This window comes from Phaseolus vulgaris, chromosome 6, assembly GCF_000499845.2.
Source record: "Phaseolus vulgaris cultivar G19833 chromosome 6, P. vulgaris v2.0, whole genome shotgun sequence".
Taxonomy (NCBI): domain Eukaryota; kingdom Viridiplantae; phylum Streptophyta; class Magnoliopsida; order Fabales; family Fabaceae; genus Phaseolus; species Phaseolus vulgaris.
In genome coordinates this window covers 23,694,595-23,714,349 of record NC_023754.2, presented here as the reverse complement: position 1 = coordinate 23,714,349, position 19,755 = coordinate 23,694,595, and the positions used below count along the sequence as shown (strand labels likewise).

General features: G+C 30.0%; 2 protein-coding genes across 2 annotated transcripts; both read left to right on the top strand.

Annotated features, from left to right (window-relative positions):
- Positions 1–4,996: 4,996 nt before the first annotated feature.
- LOC137832039 (peroxidase A2-like) lies at positions 4,997–8,556 on the top strand. Its single transcript, XM_068640012.1, has 4 exons — positions 4,997–5,500; positions 5,695–5,886; positions 7,636–7,801; positions 7,879–8,556. Exons 1-4 carry the CDS (start codon positions 5,273–5,275, stop codon positions 8,358–8,360), a joined length of 1,068 nt encoding a protein of 355 aa, XP_068496113.1. The 5' UTR covers positions 4,997–5,272; the 3' UTR covers positions 8,361–8,556.
- A 6,439-nt stretch (positions 8,557–14,995) lies between these two features.
- Positions 14,996–19,139, top strand: LOC137832032 (U3 snoRNP-associated protein-like EMB2271). The gene is made up of 7 exons (XM_068639998.1): positions 14,996–15,516; positions 15,599–15,938; positions 16,345–16,569; positions 16,798–17,026; positions 17,534–17,712; positions 18,165–18,230; positions 18,928–19,139. The coding sequence occupies exons 1-7, from the start codon at positions 15,122–15,124 to the stop codon at positions 19,000–19,002; spliced, it is 1,509 nt and encodes a 502-aa protein (XP_068496099.1). The 5' UTR covers positions 14,996–15,121; the 3' UTR covers positions 19,003–19,139.
- Positions 19,140–19,755: the final 616 nt, after the last annotated feature.

The following is a 19,755-nucleotide window of genomic DNA, read 5'->3' as shown; positions in this document are numbered from 1 at the left end:
AATACGGGAGGACTAGACCAAAACTCATATGTTAACAAAAATGATACATAGGTAGACTATACCTATTCATAAAGAATTCTAAGAACAGACAAGGTGGAAGCCTATTATACCAAAGAAAAGATTCTCTATGAAAAAATCCTAAATTAGCCAACTTATCAGCACACGCATTTCCTTCACGAAAAGTATGAGTAACCGTAAACCTAATTTTTCCACAGTAATTAAGACAAACATTCCATCGATTACAAAGCATCCAAGGAACATTTGTCCTAACAGTAAACGCAGCACAAACCAAAGCAGAATCACATTCCAGCCAGACATTAGTAAGCCCCATCTTTTGAGCTTCCTCCATAGCATGTATAACCCCATAAAACTCAGCAACCAGAGCAGTCTGAACTTCAAGAAACGCAGAAAAAGCTCCAATAAATTCCTCCATACTCCCACGAAAAATACCTCCGCAAGTAGCAAGACCAGGATATCCCCTAGCAGCCCCATCAATGTTAATTTTAACTCAGGCTGGTGAAGGAAACTCTCATCTAACAGGAAGAGGACGTAGAACTTTACCAGTACGAGTGTTAATACCAAAAAACTTTAGCACATTGAAATCAAACATGTCATTCTTCATTGAAGCTTTAGACGAATTACCCACTAGACAAGTTAAGTCTTTAATAACCAAAATAGCCCTAGAAATCTCAATCTTATCCTGAAAACGAGCATAATTTCTCATACGCCATATCATCCAAATAGAAAAAGTTATCACAGCTAGCTTAATTAATTTAACCAACGGACTACCATCACTCTTAATAAAAGAAAGAAGATCATCCTTATTAGAGAAATGATAAGTATGAAAAATGTGTTGAACCCAACTCCAAATACGCAAAACATTAGCACATTTATGAATGAGACTATATCAATAATGAGTGGTATCATCAAATCAACACATTTATGATTTTATATGATACGATAATAGATAATTGGATATTTTAACTTATTTTATAAAATCAACTTATAAAATGAAATTTATATTAATTATATATTATAAAATATTATTATCTCTAATCAACTTGATATCTTTAAAACTTAAAAAAAAAATACAAAATATTTGTTCATATTAAAGAAATTAAAGTAACGTTACCCAACAATATTTAAGTAATTTTAATCAATAAAGAAGATGGATGGTGGTCAAATAAACTTTATCACGTGATGACTAATATGATATTAGTAATATCCAGTGTTGGTGGGATCTTGTTTAGAAAGTAGAAAAACTGTCACATGAAACCATTATTAGTGTATTTTGTGAATAAAATGAAAAAGTGGTCAAATTGTAATTAAATAAAAAAAATGGAGATTGATGTATAAATGTTAAAATGGTTTGGTAAAAGCAAAAGTAGAGAGAAGTTACTAGAAGGGGCATGGGATGATTTTATTGACCAAAAGGAGCATTGAAAAAACAATGTTTGGAAAACCAATGTATTCAGAATTGAGAAGGTCCCACGTTTACATGTTACTGTTTCATCACTCGTCCTTTCAAAAGCATGGTAGTTGGCATACACCTTTACTTTTAAGGTTTAATAATGGCTGACCTTATCTTTTGTCCAATACAAAAATATGTCAGGGACAAGATTCAAGTCTAATTTTTTATTTATTTTACAGTATTATTAAAATAAAAATTAATTTTTAGAAATCAAAATAATTAGTTGTAATAGTAATTAAATTAAATTTTAGAAACTAAAAAAAATTGGTTTTTAAATTAGTTTGTATTATTGTTAAATAGTTTTTAAATTGGTATCTAATTAGTAATCAAGGTTTTAGAAATCAAATTTAGAAATTAAATAATTGGTAGTTAAAAGTTTGGTTGCTAATTAAATACCAATTTAGAAACTATTTAACAATAATAGAAATTAATTTAGAAACCAATTTTTTATTTAGTTTCTAAAATGGTCTCTAATTTAGTTATTATTATAACTAATTATTTTTTGTTTCTAAAAATTGGTTTCTATTTCATGATTTTCTTGTAGTGAAAAATCATTTTAAAATTATTAGTCAGGTTTATTAGATATTCAACAACTTAAGATTTTGAACTATCTACATTTAATATATTTACTTCAAAATGTAATTACATTGTGGATCTTTTGAAAGGATTTATTAAAATAATTCAACATCAATAAATTTTGAGGAAACTATATAAAATATTATTGTACTGGTTGGACCAGATGGTTTCAGGATTTTTTAGTATCCGGTACCAACCGACTGAAATGTTTAGATGCATTAAGATCAAAGGATAATTAACAAAATTAAACGTAAAAAAGTTAGGTAATACATTCTTTATTATTATTCATATACTAATTTCGATCCAACAGTAACCGAACTCATAACCATCACAACTGAATAAATAGGTACAACAACCAAGGCAAATGTATATCATTATTGCATATTTGTTGCACCAAAGCATTTTTTGTAGGTGTCCTCACAACTAAGAGCTAAAAGTATAGAGCAAGGAGTGGAGGAAAGAAGAGAAATTCGACCGAAACAAAGGAGTCAATAAGGTAAAGAACGAAGAAAGATAATGACAAACGATCGAAGTGAAGGAACTAATAGTTTAAGCATTAAAAATTCCTCTAAATTCCTTCATACAAGAACAATTATGATACTATTTTTTAATATTTAGATTTGAAAAGAGAGTTAATATTTAATTAAAAAGATTTAGATTCAATAACAATATACAAAACAATTCATATAGAGATGTATCATTTTTAATCACTAGTACAAAATAGCTTATTAACGATAGTTAAAAAAATTATATAAAGATGGTTTCCGAATTTTTGTTATTGCAAATATCGTTATAAATCAATTGTTTAAAACGATAATTATAAAACCGTCGTTATAAGTGCTTATAAAAAACTTGTAAAGATAATTTCAAAGAGAACCGTTGTTATAAGTATATTTTAGGATTCAGGCTCTAGATTTAGTGTTTAGAGTTTAAAATTATGATTTAACATTAGGGTTAAAGTTTTATGGATAGGGTTTAGATTAATATATAATTTTGTTAGTTAAATATGTTTTCGTCATTTTGTTTTTTTTGTATGAAATAAAACTGCTATCTTTTTTTTTTGTTAAGCGTGAATATTTTAAATAAATGAAACTTTTATAAAAGATAAAATATAAAATTGCAATACATATAATATTAAAAATGTCAATTGTGACACCATGCACTATCATATAAAAAGTTCAAACACATTGATAATATATTAAAGCTACTTCAATAATCTTTACATTTGAAATAAAGTAAAAATAGCGTCTTTTTCCTTTTTCTTCTTTGTAGACGTACCAATCGAAATATGCTCCTTATTAAAATAATATTAAACACAATTATATATTAATAATTTATGCACTCGTAAGTATATAGAACACATAAATTTATTCTCTCACCATAGTCTTGATTCAACGTTGAATAAAATAGTAATAGGTATAACATGTAAGTTTTATTTAACCATACTTGTAGATGATCGTTAAGTTTATTTAAATTAAGAGTGAAATATTTTTCTATGAATATTGATTATAGTTCTTGTAAATAATTTATTTATTTATTTGGTTTCTATATTATTAGATAATAATGATAATAAGGATGTATTAATTTATTTATGTGATTAACTATGTGTTATTTTTAACTTGTATATAAGATACTTGTGATTAACTATGGTAAGTGATAAATTGATATTACTTTTTTAATTTTAATTTGAAGAGTGAATAGAATGGGAGAGAAGTATTATGTTGAGTACTCATGAAAAGCCTTAGTTTCAACTCATATTTGTATTTCTAATCGTCCCTCTCAAATTGTAATTTTTCTTATAAACAAAACGAAAACATAATTTATTAGTGATTAAGTATAAATAAAACTTAATAAATATTTATTTTCACTGGAAGATAATAAATAATTAAAATAAGAGTATTATAAAAAAATAAAAAATAAAAAATTTAATGTTTTATGAAGTAAATTATTTCAATAATTAATAATTAATTTTATGAAAAAGTTTAAATTTAATTAATTAATTTGTAAACTAATTTTATTATATTTAAATTTTTTAAAAATTGGTATGTGAAAAAAATTATATATTACTGGCAATTATTTATTTAAATAAATTAAGTTTTAATTTTTAATATTACTTTTTACTTCATAAAGTAATTACTTTATAATTAATCATCTTTCAATTTTTATTCATATTCATTTTTATTATATTTTAACAAAAGATATTTTGATAATTTATTATATTATCTAATTAATTTAGCTTTTTAAATTTTATGATATTAATTCAATTAAATGTAAATTTTCTATTATTTCTCTCTCTTCTTCTCACTTTAAATAACTTATTTCTTTTTTACTCTCTCTTTTAACTCAAACAAAACAATAATCTAATTACTTCAGGCTGAGTTTTTTTTTTCAGCTCTGAAAACAATTCTCGGTGAAATAAAACAAACATCCTTTTAGTGAATATCGAGACAAATAATTTATGTTTACAAAATAAACAAAACTTGGAGGAAGTGCTAATTTCCATTAACGCACATATTTAATATTTCTCTGGTTAATTTCACACTAAAACTTAATTATATAAATATTAGCTCGATCAAAATTTTGGTAAAAAATAGAGTTCACTAGATCAAATATTATCGAGTTTAGTCATAGTAAAAAATATTATCGAAAAATAAAAATCTTAAATGGTGTATTGGAGATTGCTGTTATGGGTACCAGCATTAGTATAATATTAGTAAAGTGTGTAACTCAAAATATTTTTTTTATCTTTGATAATTCTACCATAATTTTAACATAATTTAAAAAAATAACAAACAAAATATTTTAAAAAAAATTGATATAATTATAAAAATAAAAAATAAATTCTTCTGAATCAGTAATATAAAAACATTTTTTAAAAATATAAGGTGAAAAATCTCTCTGCTCAGTACTACTTTAACAAGACAAAAATAATAAAAAAGAGAAAGAGTCTCTGTCTCCATGTCTTATTGAGTGTGTGTCTGTGATAACTGCTGAGAACACACTTAAGCAAGCTGAGGCTTCATCGTGAATATATGAATCGATTATTATTAAATTTGAAACGCCAAATTTGACTTTTCTGATTAACCGGTAGCATGATTGAAAAATCTGAACCCACCAGCAAACGACCACGTTCCATTTTTCTTTTTTCTTCATCTGTCTCCTTAAATAGACCCTAAGCATTTGCTCACAAAAGCATCACATTCACAGTTCAAAACACAAGAAACAATGACCTCTTTCTGTGTTTTCTCAGTGAAAGTAGCACTTTGCTGTGTGGTGGTTTTGCTTGCAGCATCACCACCCTTCTCACATGCACAGCTTGATAACTCCTTTTACAGGGACACATGTCCAAAGGTGCATTCTCTTGTGCGTGAAGTTGTCAGAAATGTCTCCAAATCTGATCCTCGTATTCTCGCCAGTCTCATAAGGCTCCATTTCCATGATTGCTTTGTTCAGGTAAGTCTGCAGCATTCTCAATTCTTGCTTGGTTTCTTCACCATCCTTATATAGAGATATCATTATCATCTCTATTGAAAAATCTTACTAATCACTTTTAATAGTCAAACATAAACACTATTAGAGTGTAATGGTCTTAATCAAGTTTTATGCTGCTACATAATTGAAATGATGTGTGTTTATATGAGTATCAGGGGTGTGATGCATCAATTCTTTTGAACGACACTGCTACGATTGTGAGTGAACAAACTGCAGCACCAAATAACAACTCCATAAGAGGTTTGGATGTTGTGAATCAGATCAAGACAGCAGTAGAAAATGCTTGCCCTGGCATAGTTTCTTGTGCTGATATTCTTGCTCTTGCAGCTCAGATATCTTCTGTTCTGGTAACTGTGCCTATTTTCCTGCATTCAACATACTAACTAATATAGATTTCATATTAATTAATAATTTAATTAAAATAATATATACATAAACGATGCAAATCTCGCAGTAAAATCAAGCAATCCCATTTTTGGGGTTGATTTAGGAAGAGAAAAAATAATTATAAGAAAAGAAAGAAATTAGTGTTCAACTGTGATATAGTGCTGCTATATATATCTGGACAGTTAGTTGTGTAGTTATTGTCAAAACTTTGATGAGTCCTCAATAATGTGAGATATACACTGAAGCCTTGTGCCCAGGCCAAAAACTAACCACACGATTTGCAATATTATGTCTTTTCATAGACAAAAACATGATCTCTTATTTGAATATTTTAAAGACTCATGGCAAAGCATTATATACCCAGTGTTAAGAAATTGTTCATGGCAAAGAAAAAAAAAATTGCTTATTAAGATTAAAAAAATATATTATATAATCTAACTGTTTATAAGAAAAGTAACAAACCGGTTTTTTAGTTTTTATTTTTTGTAAGGAATTTATATAACTATTGTTACTTTTAACTGAAGGAAATAAACGAATCCAGATTTTAAATATCTCATTATATTTAATATTAATCGAGCAAGTTCGATGTTTTTTAAGGAAATTAAGGAAAATAAAAACATTAAAAATTAAGATAAATATAATTAAATATGAAAATATAAAATAAAACATAAACAATTTATCTCAAAATAAGCATTCAAATTTATTATATATACTATAAATATGGTCTCATCTTAAATTTTTGTTGGGAGGGGAGAATCCAACGAAATAATGGTCATAAGAGGCTGTTTATTCCTGCACCTAATCTTCTTCTGCCACCTCCATACATAAGATGAAAATACATTTTTGTCCTTCTTGTCTCACCTCTATAGTAGTTTCTGGATTATGTAATTCGGAAATTCATTTGAAAAAAGACTTCTGGATTACATAATCCAGAAGTTAAATAAGACTTCCGAATTATGTAATCCAAAGAATAATCATGCATCTGAAAAATGGCTTTCGGATTATGTAATCCGGTAACTAATTACAAATTTGAAAAATGACTTTCAGATTACGTAATCCGGAATATTATAAAGGGGTATATTTGGAAATTTGAAAACTTATGGAGGTGAGAGAAGAAGGTATGGAGGTGCAGGAAGAAATAGTCGTCATAAGATTATGATACTTCTTTATTTAGGCTTGGCTAATTAACTACCTTTGACCCTTCAGCCCAAGTCGGTAGATATAAAGCCCACAGTTTTAGATATGTTCAAGGCTTTGCTATTCTCATTATGCTTGTGCTAAGTTCACCCCAGTTTTAGAAAAATATATTGATAGGAGTATATCTTAAAGGAAACAGTATTGAGATACGTAACGGGAAAAAAATAGTGGGTGAACTTAGAAAAGCAGGGTGAAAATATCAGAGTCCTATGTTTATAGTATACACAAAATATATCTCCTTAAGTTTTTAGTTAAAAAAAATATAAATTTAGAGATAATTTTGTTCTTTTGATAAAATTTTACTGAATTACTTTTAAATATTTTAAAAAAAATCTTTTAATATATTTTTAGGAATTAAGTCAATATTAAACGAATAAAAATTTATTTACACGATTTTTTTTCTGAAATCACTTTCCTTTTTTGTCAATTTGATTATTTCATCTTCTTTTTTAGTTTGTGGATGTTTTGGAAAATTTCTTTTATCTTATCTTGTTTGTTTTATTACTTGTTAGGCTCATGGTCCTGATTGGAAAGTTCCTCTAGGAAGAAGAGACAGTTTAAATGCAAGTTTTGATCTTGCTAATCAAAATCTTCCTGGTCCTAATTTCTCCCTTGATCAACTCAAATCTGCATTTGAAAGGCAAAACCTTAACACAACTGATCTAGTTGCACTTTCAGGTATAATTTTTACATTATAAAAAATACATTTAATAGAGTTAGAGATGTGTATTACATACGTATGATTCATTTTTCAGGTGCTCATACAATTGGCAGAGCTCAATGTAGATTTTTTGATAATCGATTATACAATTTCAATGGCACTGGAAACCCTGATCCAACTCTTAACACAACCCTTTTACAATCACTACAAGCAATATGCCCCAATGGTGGACCTGGAACCAATCTCACCAATTTAGACCTAACCACTCCTGATGAACTTGACTCCAACTACTACTCCAATCTTCAACTTCAAAATGGCTTGCTTCGAAGTGATCAAGAGTTATTTTCCACAAGTGGTGCAGATACTATTCCAATTGTCAACAGTTTCAGTAGTAATCAGACTCTTTTCTACGAAAATTTTAAGGCATCAATGATAAAAATGAGCATCATACAAGTGCTCACAGGATCACAGGGAGAGATTCGAGCACAATGTAACTTTGTGAATGGAAACTCAGCTAGTTTGGCTACTCTACCCACCAAACAATCTTCAGAAGATGGTATCGTGAGCTCAATGTAAAATAAATTAATGAAAAGTATTTTACTAAATGCATGTGACATCAATGATCACTAATAAAAACTTTTACAAGAACATGCATGTATATGTTAATGGTGGATCGTAATAACCTTTATATTTTGTATTGGCTATGGATAGCTCCAACCTGTTTTTTTTGTAATATTTAGTAATGATAATTGATTTGTTTGCGCTCTACTAATTTGGAAGTGGAACTATTTTTAACATGGTAAATTTGGAATCCATCAATTGTTTTCAACAAGTTTTTTGTCGGGTTTCCGATGGGAGATTTAACACCAATGAGTCATCAACATTTTATATAAGAAAGTCACACGTCACATTCAACCCAAAACAATAAGGCAATGAGTAGTGGGTTTTCTTTCTTCTATATTGCTCTTCAGGCTTATTTCTATTCATTGAGGAATCAAACTCATACTTGAAATTCTAATAATCTACCCTTCAAGTACGAGTTTCCAACATATCGGTACTTCCCATCAAATAACAACGATAACTCACTTACATTGTAATTTTTATCACAATGGGATACATTTACCTGAAATCCTTTGTCAAGAAGACTTTTGATAAATGGAATCCTAACAAGACAAGATTCAACAACTTGCATGTTCATGATACGTTCACTGCACCATTTTGTTAAGGAATTAACTCACTTAAATTTATTACAAAGTGTCTACCACACAAATAAAGACGATAATAGAGAAACCCATAAACGCAATAGGTAAAAGAGGAATCAACCACTCACGTGTTCATTCCAAGTTCACACACCATTTTAAATTCATTATAAAAGTGCGATGAGCATATATTTATTCACACTCAATAACTTTAATCTTGAGGTCATCTGACCACTTCTATAGTATCATCTATCTAGCGTTAGACAGGTCTACGCTTGAATCATATTAATTTGACAGCAAAATGATAGCTATCAAAGTGTCTACCATGCAAATAAAGATGATAATAGGGAAACTCGCTAACATAACAGATAGAAGGTAAATGTAAGAGGAAGAATACGAAATAATCACACACAAAAAGAACATGGTTCGATTGAAGAATTTTGTAATCATATAAGGATTGTAATCTTTTGAAACCTTCATCACCTTCACATATCCTTGTGCAATCTTCTCTCTTATGAAATGCAACTGAACATTAACATGTGTTAGTTCTTTCATGGTAAACTTGGTTCTTAGACAATTGTATTCGCTACTAGTGACACAGTAGAGGGTGACAACCTGATCTTGCACCTTCATCTCTTTGGTTGGGCCCTTCAACCATAAAGTTTCTTTCATAACTTTTTTCATGATAATGTACTTTACTTTAGTGGTTGAAAAAGTCACTACCTTCTGTAAATTGGCCTTCCAACTAATAGCAGGATCATAAGCTCATGAGAGACTTTTTTTGGTGTGTAAACACCTAATAAGGTTCGAGTAAACAAATCATTCTATGGGATCATCTCTGACAGAATGTCTAGTTCCATCATAAATTATAACTCTTTCAAACGGCAATTTGAGTAATGAATAATCCATTTAAGATTTTACTAACAAGCTCACCAAGATTCGACATGAACTTGCTAACAATGCTCACATCATAGGTTATATCTTACATGACTTGTTGTTAGTAAGAAGAACTAAACCTCCTTCAAGTTTTGTAATCTTAGAATCGTAAACAATTTGGTGTCATATGAAATGAACATCCCAAGTCCATTGTCCATTCTCAATCATCACCACTACTCGACACCATGAGGACTTCTAATATTCATAATCGTCATTCAACAAAGCTATTTCACCAAATGTAGACAGACCATCTTACTATACCCAAATGCAATCCTAGCTTGCATCTTCATTTGTAGATTTTCTTCTTCATTGTTTTGCTTTGAATATCTTCTACGGATGATGAAGACTATTGCAGAAGCATGAATAATTGTAAAAATTTGGAAGAGATGAAAATTATTACTATGAGTATAAGTGAGGTTAGGTCAACACTTAGTTTCTAGAGTAAGGTTAGCCCAACAATACTAAAAGGATTCTAGAAATTTGTCTAGCAAGAAGACAACTTTAGAGAGAACTTTGAACAAGTAAAAGTGTCTCAATTGGACAACATTTCATTACTCAAATCAAAGTTAAAAATAATGTACAAGAGACTCTTACTTATAGGAGAAAGTCTCTTAAAACCTCTCAAATGAGAGTGTGAGAAGTGTGACCACCTTATTGGTGCAAATTCTCTCCATTAAGGAGAAGACATGTGGAACATCATGCCTTCCTTGCCTACCTCATGTCTTCCTTGCCTACATTTCTATTTGCATCCCTCTTTTACTATTTTACACCCTACTTTCTTTCCTATATACATTCTTCTCTACTTTAGCCCAAAATACAAGGCTTAAAACTTCCTAACTACTCTATACAATATGTACAAGGCTAAGAAGAAGAAAAATATTTTACAAGATCTTTAATAAGACTCGATCTTCGTTTATCTTCTTAGTCGAAAGTTTCGAGGTCGAATGGTTTTCGTCACCTAAATAATTTATCAATATTATTGGCCTTCTTTTTGCCTCTCTAGACAAAACCTTCTAGTATGACTTTCCTTATTTTCATCTTTGTGCGTCCTCAACTCAATCATTTTTCTACCTCCCCTATTTTCACTACCAGACAGTATACCATTTACTATAAAGTCATCTATAGCACTAGATGCCTTAACTTCAAACTTCTCATTCAACTCATTTGAGCTTAAAGTAGCATGAACCTCTTCCATAGAAAGAGACTCTCTTCCACTCAACAATGTTTCCTTCAAATGACCATACGTCTTAGGCAATGAACACATTTTTTCTTGTCATTCTTCGTCATAGATGACATCAAGCTTGGATTCACCTCTAAAAGTTTCTATGAGGCCTTGTTGAGCCAGAAAAGCACACATCTTCACATCTTCATCCTACACAATTCAAAATTGTTTGGACCAATAAATTTCATAATCTCATACTTTGTGGAAGTTACGTTGATTGATTCCACACTTATTATACCAATTATCAAGTTCTTCCGAAGAAAAATACAAAGAGATTTAATGCTAATAAACCATGAACATTTCATATAAAAAAAATCAATACGTAACCTCTAAAAAAAATATATTAAAACAATGAATGTGTAAAACTTCTTTTTTACACACTATTCTTTAAGTTTATTTATACTTTAAATTTACATTTAAGTAAAATATAATAAAAAAAATATATATGAACATAAAATTATAGTAGTTGAAACCTAAGGGCGATCCATAAGTATATCCTATTTTTTTTATTATGTTTTCTCATAAATATATTATAATTTTATTTCACATGATCTTTTATTATATAAAAATAAAATAATAAAATATAATTATATTGAAATTATGATATAACTTTTTTAATTATATAGAAATAAATACGCTAAACACTTATAATTTAATTATATTAAAAGTATGATTTTTTTTTCAATCAATAGAAAAGTTTCTTTTTTTTTCACTGATTTTTTTATTTTTTATTATACTAGTTTGTATTGTAATTTAACAATATTATTAAAAGTAATTTGGAAACAATTTATACTAAAGTAGAGAATTTCCCTTATATGGGATTAAAATTTAAATAGATATGAATTACTCTCGTAATTAATTTTAATTTTAATTTTTTAAAATTTTGTTATATTCTCTCATTGTGTTAACCTCTTTTTTCCAATCTTTTTTCATTATCAACAACCTGCTATAAGAAAGAAAAGGAGGAAAAGTAAATGAGAGGAACATAATTCCCATTAAATATCATTTGTGATATTCCTCGTTATTAATTAAAAAATATTAAATTTTAAATAAAGAAAATACTGAAGTAAGTGTAAAAGTATATATTTGTATACATGATATTGCAAGCATGCAATCTGAATAATATAATCTTCAAATATATTTCTTTCAACAAACAATCATATTATTTTCAAATAAATTTAAATATTTGAAATTGGAGATAGTTAGATAGAAATAAAGTTGAGTTAAGAAAATAATTTTCGAGAAAATATAATTTTCCCATCCAATTGAAAATAAAGTAATATAAACTCTGAAATAATGTTCAAAATTAAGCAATTTTTGCTATTATTATTTAAAGAAGATAAAAATAAATAAATTTGGAGTCCATAAACACAAGCTATGAAACCTCTTAAACCTAGTTTCTTTCATTTAAGATTTTGCTAACGAACTCACCAAGATTTGACATAAACTTGTTAATAATGCTCATGTTTCATGACTTGTTGTTAGTAAGAGAACTAAACCTCCTTCAAGTTTTGTAATCTTAGAATCGTAAACAATTTGGTGTTATATTAAATGAACATCCCAAGTTCATTGTCCATTCTCAATCATCATCACTTCTCGACACCACGAGTACTTTTAATGATTCATAATCGTCATTCATCATAGCTATTTCACCAAATATAGACGGACCATCTTACGAGACTCAAATGCAATCCTAGTTTGCATCTTCATTTGTAGATCTTCTTCTTTATTGTTTTGCTTTGAATATCTTTTATAGATGATGAAGACTATTGCAGAAGCATGAAGAATGGTAAAAGTTGGGAAGAGATGAAAATTATTACTATGAATCTAAGTGAGGTTAGGCCAACACTTAGTTTCTAGAGTAAGGTTAGGCCAACACTAATAAAAGGATTCTAGAAGTTTGTCTAGCAAGAAGACAACTTTAGAAAGAACTTTGAACAAGTAAAAGTGTCTCAATTGGACAACATTTCATTACTCAAATCAAAGTTAAAAATCGTGTAAAAGAGACTCCTATTTATAGGAGGAAACTTCTCAAAACCTCTCAAATGAGAGTGTGATAAGTGTGACCACCTTATTAGTGCAAATCCTCTCCATTGAGGAGAAGACATGTGGAGCATCATGCCTTCCTTGCCTAACTCTTGTCTTCCTTGCCTACATTTCTATTTGCATCCCTCTTTTACTATTTTACACCCTACTTTCTTTCTTATTTACATCCTTCTCTACTTTAGCCCAAAATACAAGACTCAAAACTTCATAACTACTCTATACAATTTTTACAAGGCCAAGAAGAAGAAAAATATTTTACAATATCTTCAATAAATCTCGATCTTCGTCTATCTTCTTAGTCGAAAGTTTCGAGGCCGGATGGTTTTCATCACCCAAATAGTTTATCAATGTTATTAGCCTTCTTTTTGCCTCTTTAGACAAAACCTTTTAGTGTGACTTTCTTTATTTTCACCATTGTGCGTCCTCGACTCAATCCTTTTTCTACCTCTTCTATTGTCATTCCGAGATAGTATACCATTTACTATAAAGTAATCTCTAGCACTAGATACCTTAACTTTGAACTTCTCATTCAACTCATTTGAGCTTAAAGTAGCATGAACATCTTCAATAGACAAAGACTTTTTTTCACTCAACAATGTTTCCTTCAAATGACCATGCGTCTTAGGCAATTTTTCTTGTCATTCTTCGTCATAGATTACATCAAGCTTGGATTTACCTCTAAAAGTTTCTATGAGGCCTTGTTGAGCCAGAAAAGCACACATCTTCACATCTTCTTCCTATACCATTCAAAATCGTTTAGACCAATAAATTTTTTAATCTCATACTTTGTGGAAGCTATGTTAATTGATTCCACACTTATTGCACTAGTTGTCAAGTTGTCAAGTTCTTCCGAAGAAAAATACAAAGAGATTTAATGCTAATAAACCATAAACATTTCATATAAAAAAAAATCAATACGTAACCTCTAAAAAAAATCTTAAAATAATGAATGTGTAAATTTTTTTTTATACACTATTCTTTAAGTTTATTTATAAAAAAATATACGAACATAAAATTATACTAATTGAAACGTAAGGGCGATCCATAAGTATATCTTATTTTTTATTATTTTTCTTATAAATATATTATATTTTTATTTTTACTTTACATTGTCTTTTATTATATAAAAATAAAATAATAAAATATAACTATATTGAAATTATGATACAACTTTTTAATTATATAGAATTAAATATGATAAACACTTATAATTTAATTATATTAAAAGTATGATTTTTTTCAATCAATAGAAAAGTTTCTTTTCTATTTTTTTCTTTGTTCCACTGAATTTTTGATTTTTTATTATACTAGTTTGTATTGTAATTTAACAATATTATTAAAAGTAAATTGGAAACAATTTATACTAAAGTAAAGAATTTCTCTTATATGGAATTAAAATTTAAATAGATATGAATTACTCTCGTAATTAATGTTAATTTTTATTTTTTAAAATTTTGTTATATTCTCTGATTCTGTTAACCTCTTTTTTTCCATTTTTTTTTTCATTATCAACATGCTATAAGAAATAAAAGGAGGAAAAGTAGATGAGAGGAACATAATTCCCGTTAAATATCATTTGTGATATTCCTCGTTATTAATTAAAAAATATTAAATATTAAATAAAGAAAATACTGAAATAAGTAGACATGTAAAAGTATATATTTTTATACATGATATTGCAAGCATGCAATCTGAATAATATAATCTTAAAATATATTTCTTTCAACAAATAATTATATTATTTTCAAATAAATTTAAATATTTGAAATTGAAAATAATTAGATAGAAATAAAGATAAAAATAAAATCATATTTGAAGTCCATAAACACATGTATGAAACCTCTTAAACCCTAGTTTCTCCTGTGTCTGCATCTCTTCTAAAAAACCCTACAAACACTCTCTGTATCACAAATTCGAACCTTTGAATCTGAATCATGCCGCGAAAGAAGAAAAGCCATGACCCATTCTTCACCAACGATTCCCGAAAACGCCAGAAGCCCAATGGCAAACTTGACCGCGACGATGAAGAAGATGCCGAGATAGAAAGCGATTTTGATGAAGATGGCTTCTTCGCCGGCGTCGACGACGGCTCCGGTGAGGACCAGGAGGAAGAAACAGGCGCGGAGGCGCGGAAGAGAATCGCGCAGGACTATCTCCAAATGGTTCGGAAAATAGCGCAGAAAGAGAAGGAACAAAAGGACAGTGAGGAGGAAGAAGAAGGCGGTGATGAAGAAGACGAAGAAGGAGCAAGAGACTCGCTCGTGGCTCAGAAGTTGATAAAGGAGCAAAATGAGGAGAGTGGACGCGTCAGAAGAAGCATTGCTTCAAGGTTTGTTTCATTCCTCACCAATTGTTTGTGTTTGCGTTTAGATTTTGATGGAACCCTAAGATTTGGTTGTTTGATATTTTAGGGTGAAAGTGAGTAGTGATGAAGGGTTTAAGGTGTTGGTGAAGCACAGACATAGCGTTACCGCGGTGGCTCTGTCTGAGGATGATTCGAAGGGCTTTTCGGCGTCGAAGGACGGAATAGTTATGCAGTGGGATGTGAATAGTGGGCAATTTGAACGGTATAAATGGCCCAGTGATTCGGTGTTGAAATCTCATGGCTTGAAGGATCCACAAGGCTCGGCTGCAAAGCAAAGTAAGCATGTATTGGCTTTGGCTGCGAGCTCGGATGGTAGGTATTTGGCGACTGGAGGCCTTGATCGCCATATTCATATATGGGATACTCGTACCAGAGAGCATGTTCAGGTGCCTCTTTATTCTTTCAAATGAATAGTAGGAATGTAGTATGATAAGTGGCTAGCATTTTTTTGCTGGCTAAAAGTGCAGATAGAAGAGTAGTTGATTTTTTATTTACTGATTGTTTTGGATTGGGCCGCTTGTATTTGTATTTTTCTGCATTTTACAGTCATTGTTGTACGTTTAGCCTTTTTGTTAAAGAGCTGATTTGAATGTAAACAGGATACTACACAGGGTTTGTTTGACAAAGTAAAATGTGAAGTAATTTACTTGCTTTGGTTTGTTGTTGTCCTTGCTAACACAGTACACTCAATGTTTAGAAAACCATAGGCCTGTTTTCGCTAAATTTTTGAAGATTTTGGACTGTTTAATTTGGGATCGGATTGCTGATATTGGATTGTAATTGGTTTTACAGGCTTTTCCAGGTCATAGGGGTCCTGTTTCTTCCCTTGCTTTTAGGCAGGGAACCTCAGAACTTTTTTCTGGTTCATTTGATAGGACAGTTAAGATATGGAATGTTGAAGACAGAACTTACATGAATACTCTATTTGGCCACCAAAGTGAAGTATTAAGTATTGATTGCTTACGCAAAGAAAGGGTACTGACTGCTGGACGTGATCGTAGCATGCAATTGTTTAAGGTAATCTCCTAGAGATATTTTTAAGTATTTGACTAACTATAATCTATGTTAAGTGTTCATTTATTTCTCCTACTGTTGCTCTGTTCTTTTTTTATCTTCGTCTGGAAAATATTCAAGTGATTGAGTAGAAACTTTTATCAGCTAACTATTTTTTTCTTGGGTTATTCTAATTTCTGTTTTATTGACTTATTATTTTTAACTATTGTTTCTGTATTCTCCCTAATTTAGGTTCATGAAGAGTCACGTCTTGTATTTCGTGCTCCTGCATCCTCCTTGGAATGCTGTTGTTTTGTTAATAATGAAGAACTCTTGTCTGGTTCGGATGATGGAAGCATTGAGCTATGGACTGTAATGCGAAAGAAGCCTGTTTACATTTTGAAGAATGCTCATGCTTTACTGGTGGATAGCATGAAATCTGAACAAAAGGACAGTGAAAGACTTCCCAATGGAAACTTAGGTAAAGTATTATGTTTGTTCAAATTTCCCTTTAAGACAAATGTCTCAATATTGACTGTTCCTTCAACAGTTTAAATAAATTTTTGTCGAATAGAAAATACTTATGATGTGTGCAACATGTTTTCTTTCTTTTTCTTTTGTGCTTTCTGAAAGAGTTGTGATGGACGCACTAAATGCATGTGATACAACATTTCTTGTAACAGATTTGTGAATATCCCTTCATCATTTATTGCATGCAACAATATTCTCTCTTTTCTCTCAGTTGTATAGTTTGTTGTACGAGTTAGTGTACAAGTATCATCTACCTCTTTGAATATGCTGTTTTATTTCCTCCATGATTCTGTATTCACTTACTCCTTTAATGTATGCTCAAGATATAACAAAGAACATCATATTTTGCTGCTGGCTTACTTTTACAATACAGAGGTGTGAATTTATAATACATTAGCTAGTTATAGCTACCCTTGTCTTAATATCCTAAAGTGATACCATTGTCTTCACCATGCAGAAAATGGTTACCACCATCCTGAGAACCACCATTGTATGTCAGTATTCTCTTGGGTCAGTGCAATCACTGTTTGTAGAAACAGTGACCTCGCAGCATCTGGGGCCGGCAATGGTTTTGTTCGATTATGGGAAGTTAAAAGTGATTCAAAAGACATTAAACCTCTCCATAATGTGCCATTGGTAAGTGAAAGGAATTGCAGTTAAACTCAAGTTACTTTTCCTAGATAATTTTTTCGTGGATTTTGATTATAGTTATAGCCTCCGCTGAAAAAGGCTGTTGTTTTTTGTTTTTGTTCCTGTTGAATGTCGCTCTCTCTAGAGCCCTGTTTTTTAGTGAACAATTCTCTCCCCTTCTATACAAACCTTACTCTTATGCCATGTGATGTATCATTAAGGTTGCTCAGAGAATGGTGTAGATACTCAACATGGAAAACCTGCTTCCATTATATAGTTGTCAATTTGTACATAGCATTTTTTTGTTTTACATAGAAATCAAGTTTTTACTTTTGAAGTCAAAATTAATTTCCAAACACGTAATTATTCATCTTTCTGGTTTTGGATTTACATTTGTACTGTGTTATTTGCAGCTTAAGAATCCACTGGCATTTAATCAAGCTTTTTTTGCATTTCAGGTTGGATTTGTGAATACCTTGGCTTTTGCAAAATCAGCAGAATTCTTAATTGCTGGAGTTGGACAGGTGAAGTTTTACTCATGCTATGCACTGCTAGTAATACCATATTCTATATTTGTCTTAACACTTAATGAAATTTATATTTAATGTTATCGTTGACTGAAAACTATCTGAGCATTTTAACTTTCTGGTTTTAAAACTTGACAGTTAGTTGTCAAGGATTAGTAATAGGATGATAATAAGGAAATTGACACGGTGTTAAGTTTTCTTATTAATATTTCTCTTTAACAGGTCGATTTTTTGTGTTCTCTTGTTCCCCACCCTCCTCCCTAAAAATCTTTACTTCCAACATTTTTAATAAGAAACTGTCTCACTGTCAAATTTCCAGTTTTAGCTTGTGATTGTGAGGCATCTCGTATTATGTGATTAAAATTACAGAATTGATAGGATTAAAGATTTCACACATCCTAATTTCGTTGCACTCAGATGTCAGTCTTGTCCACAGCTGTAGTAAATTTTGCACTTATTTGTATTTCAACTATAATGGGATTCAGCTCTTTAGGTGTTTGGTCAAAATGTGTAAGGTGGGGACACATTTGCTCCTATCCATATTTTTTCTTCTACTTTTTTTCATTAGGGCCTGATTAGCATATTCCTACGTATGAATATCCATTTATTATCTTGTTACTCTCTTTTTCCTGCCATTGTAACTGTTAGAATTAGTGGTTTTTCTTCTGTCAGTAAAGATGTATTTTGCTTGCAGGAACCTCGTCTTGGAAGGTGGGGACGTAACCCTGAAGCACGAAATGGAGTTTCAATTCTTCCTCTTAAATTGTGAGATGAGGCAATGAACATTGTACCTCCTCAATTTTGATATACGAAATGTAACATTGAGTTGAATGTCTGTCTGTGATCTTAATTATATGTATTGGTTACATTTTTTTATTATAAATAATTTGTTTTTGCACGTTTGTATATGATTTTGAAATCATGGAATGATTTTTTTCAGCAAAAAGATTAATGACCACTAAAATTCAGAAAAAGTCCTTTTCCGCACCACCTGTTTCAATACAGTTCAACTTTCCAATGATCTAAAGCCTCGTAACACAAATTTATCAGATGTACTAAATCTTCATCCTCGTTTCAGGCAGCTTTCTACTATGCATATCATGTCCACTTAATTGTGACTACTGAGGAACTTAAGTTGCCTACATTTTTTTATAAATTGAGTGAGAATTAAAACAATACAAATTTAGTGTAGGTTGATAAAAGACAATTAAGGTAGTTTCTATCATAACATAGCAATTAAGAACTAATAAGGTTTGTATTTATCAAAATCTATTTATGGTTCCTGTACGAATTTATCATTGAGGTAAATACTTTTAATGTTTGTTCGCTTATCTGACATTGTCGTTAGTTGAAAGTGCGTTTTAGGATGTGTATTAAGAGAATTTATTTTATACCATTTCATTACCAGAACTTCCGTTTGACCAGAATCAGAAATGAAAAATGTTACTACGCATTAACGGTATGTCCAAAATTGAAGATAATGCATTCAATCAATCAATGATGTTTATTTTTACTCTAAAAA

Excerpts from the sequence above, each read along its gene's own strand:
- LOC137832039 (XM_068640012.1), top strand. The coding sequence starts at position 5,273 with ATGACCTCTTTCTGTGTTTTCTCAGTGAAAGTAGCACTTTGCTGTGTG. Across the intron at positions 5,501-5,694 it reads TCCATGATTGCTTTGTTCAG|GGGTGTGATGCATCAATTCT; the intron begins GTAAGTCTGCAG and ends TATGAGTATCAG. Across the intron at positions 7,802-7,878 it reads TGATCTAGTTGCACTTTCAG|GTGCTCATACAATTGGCAGA; the intron begins GTATAATTTTTA and ends TTCATTTTTCAG.
- LOC137832032 (XM_068639998.1), top strand. The coding sequence starts at position 15,122 with ATGCCGCGAAAGAAGAAAAGCCATGACCCATTCTTCACCAACGATTCC. Across the intron at positions 15,939-16,344 it reads GTACCAGAGAGCATGTTCAG|GCTTTTCCAGGTCATAGGGG; the intron begins GTGCCTCTTTAT and ends TTGGTTTTACAG. Across the intron at positions 18,231-18,927 it reads TAATTGCTGGAGTTGGACAG|GAACCTCGTCTTGGAAGGTG; the intron begins GTGAAGTTTTAC and ends TTTTGCTTGCAG.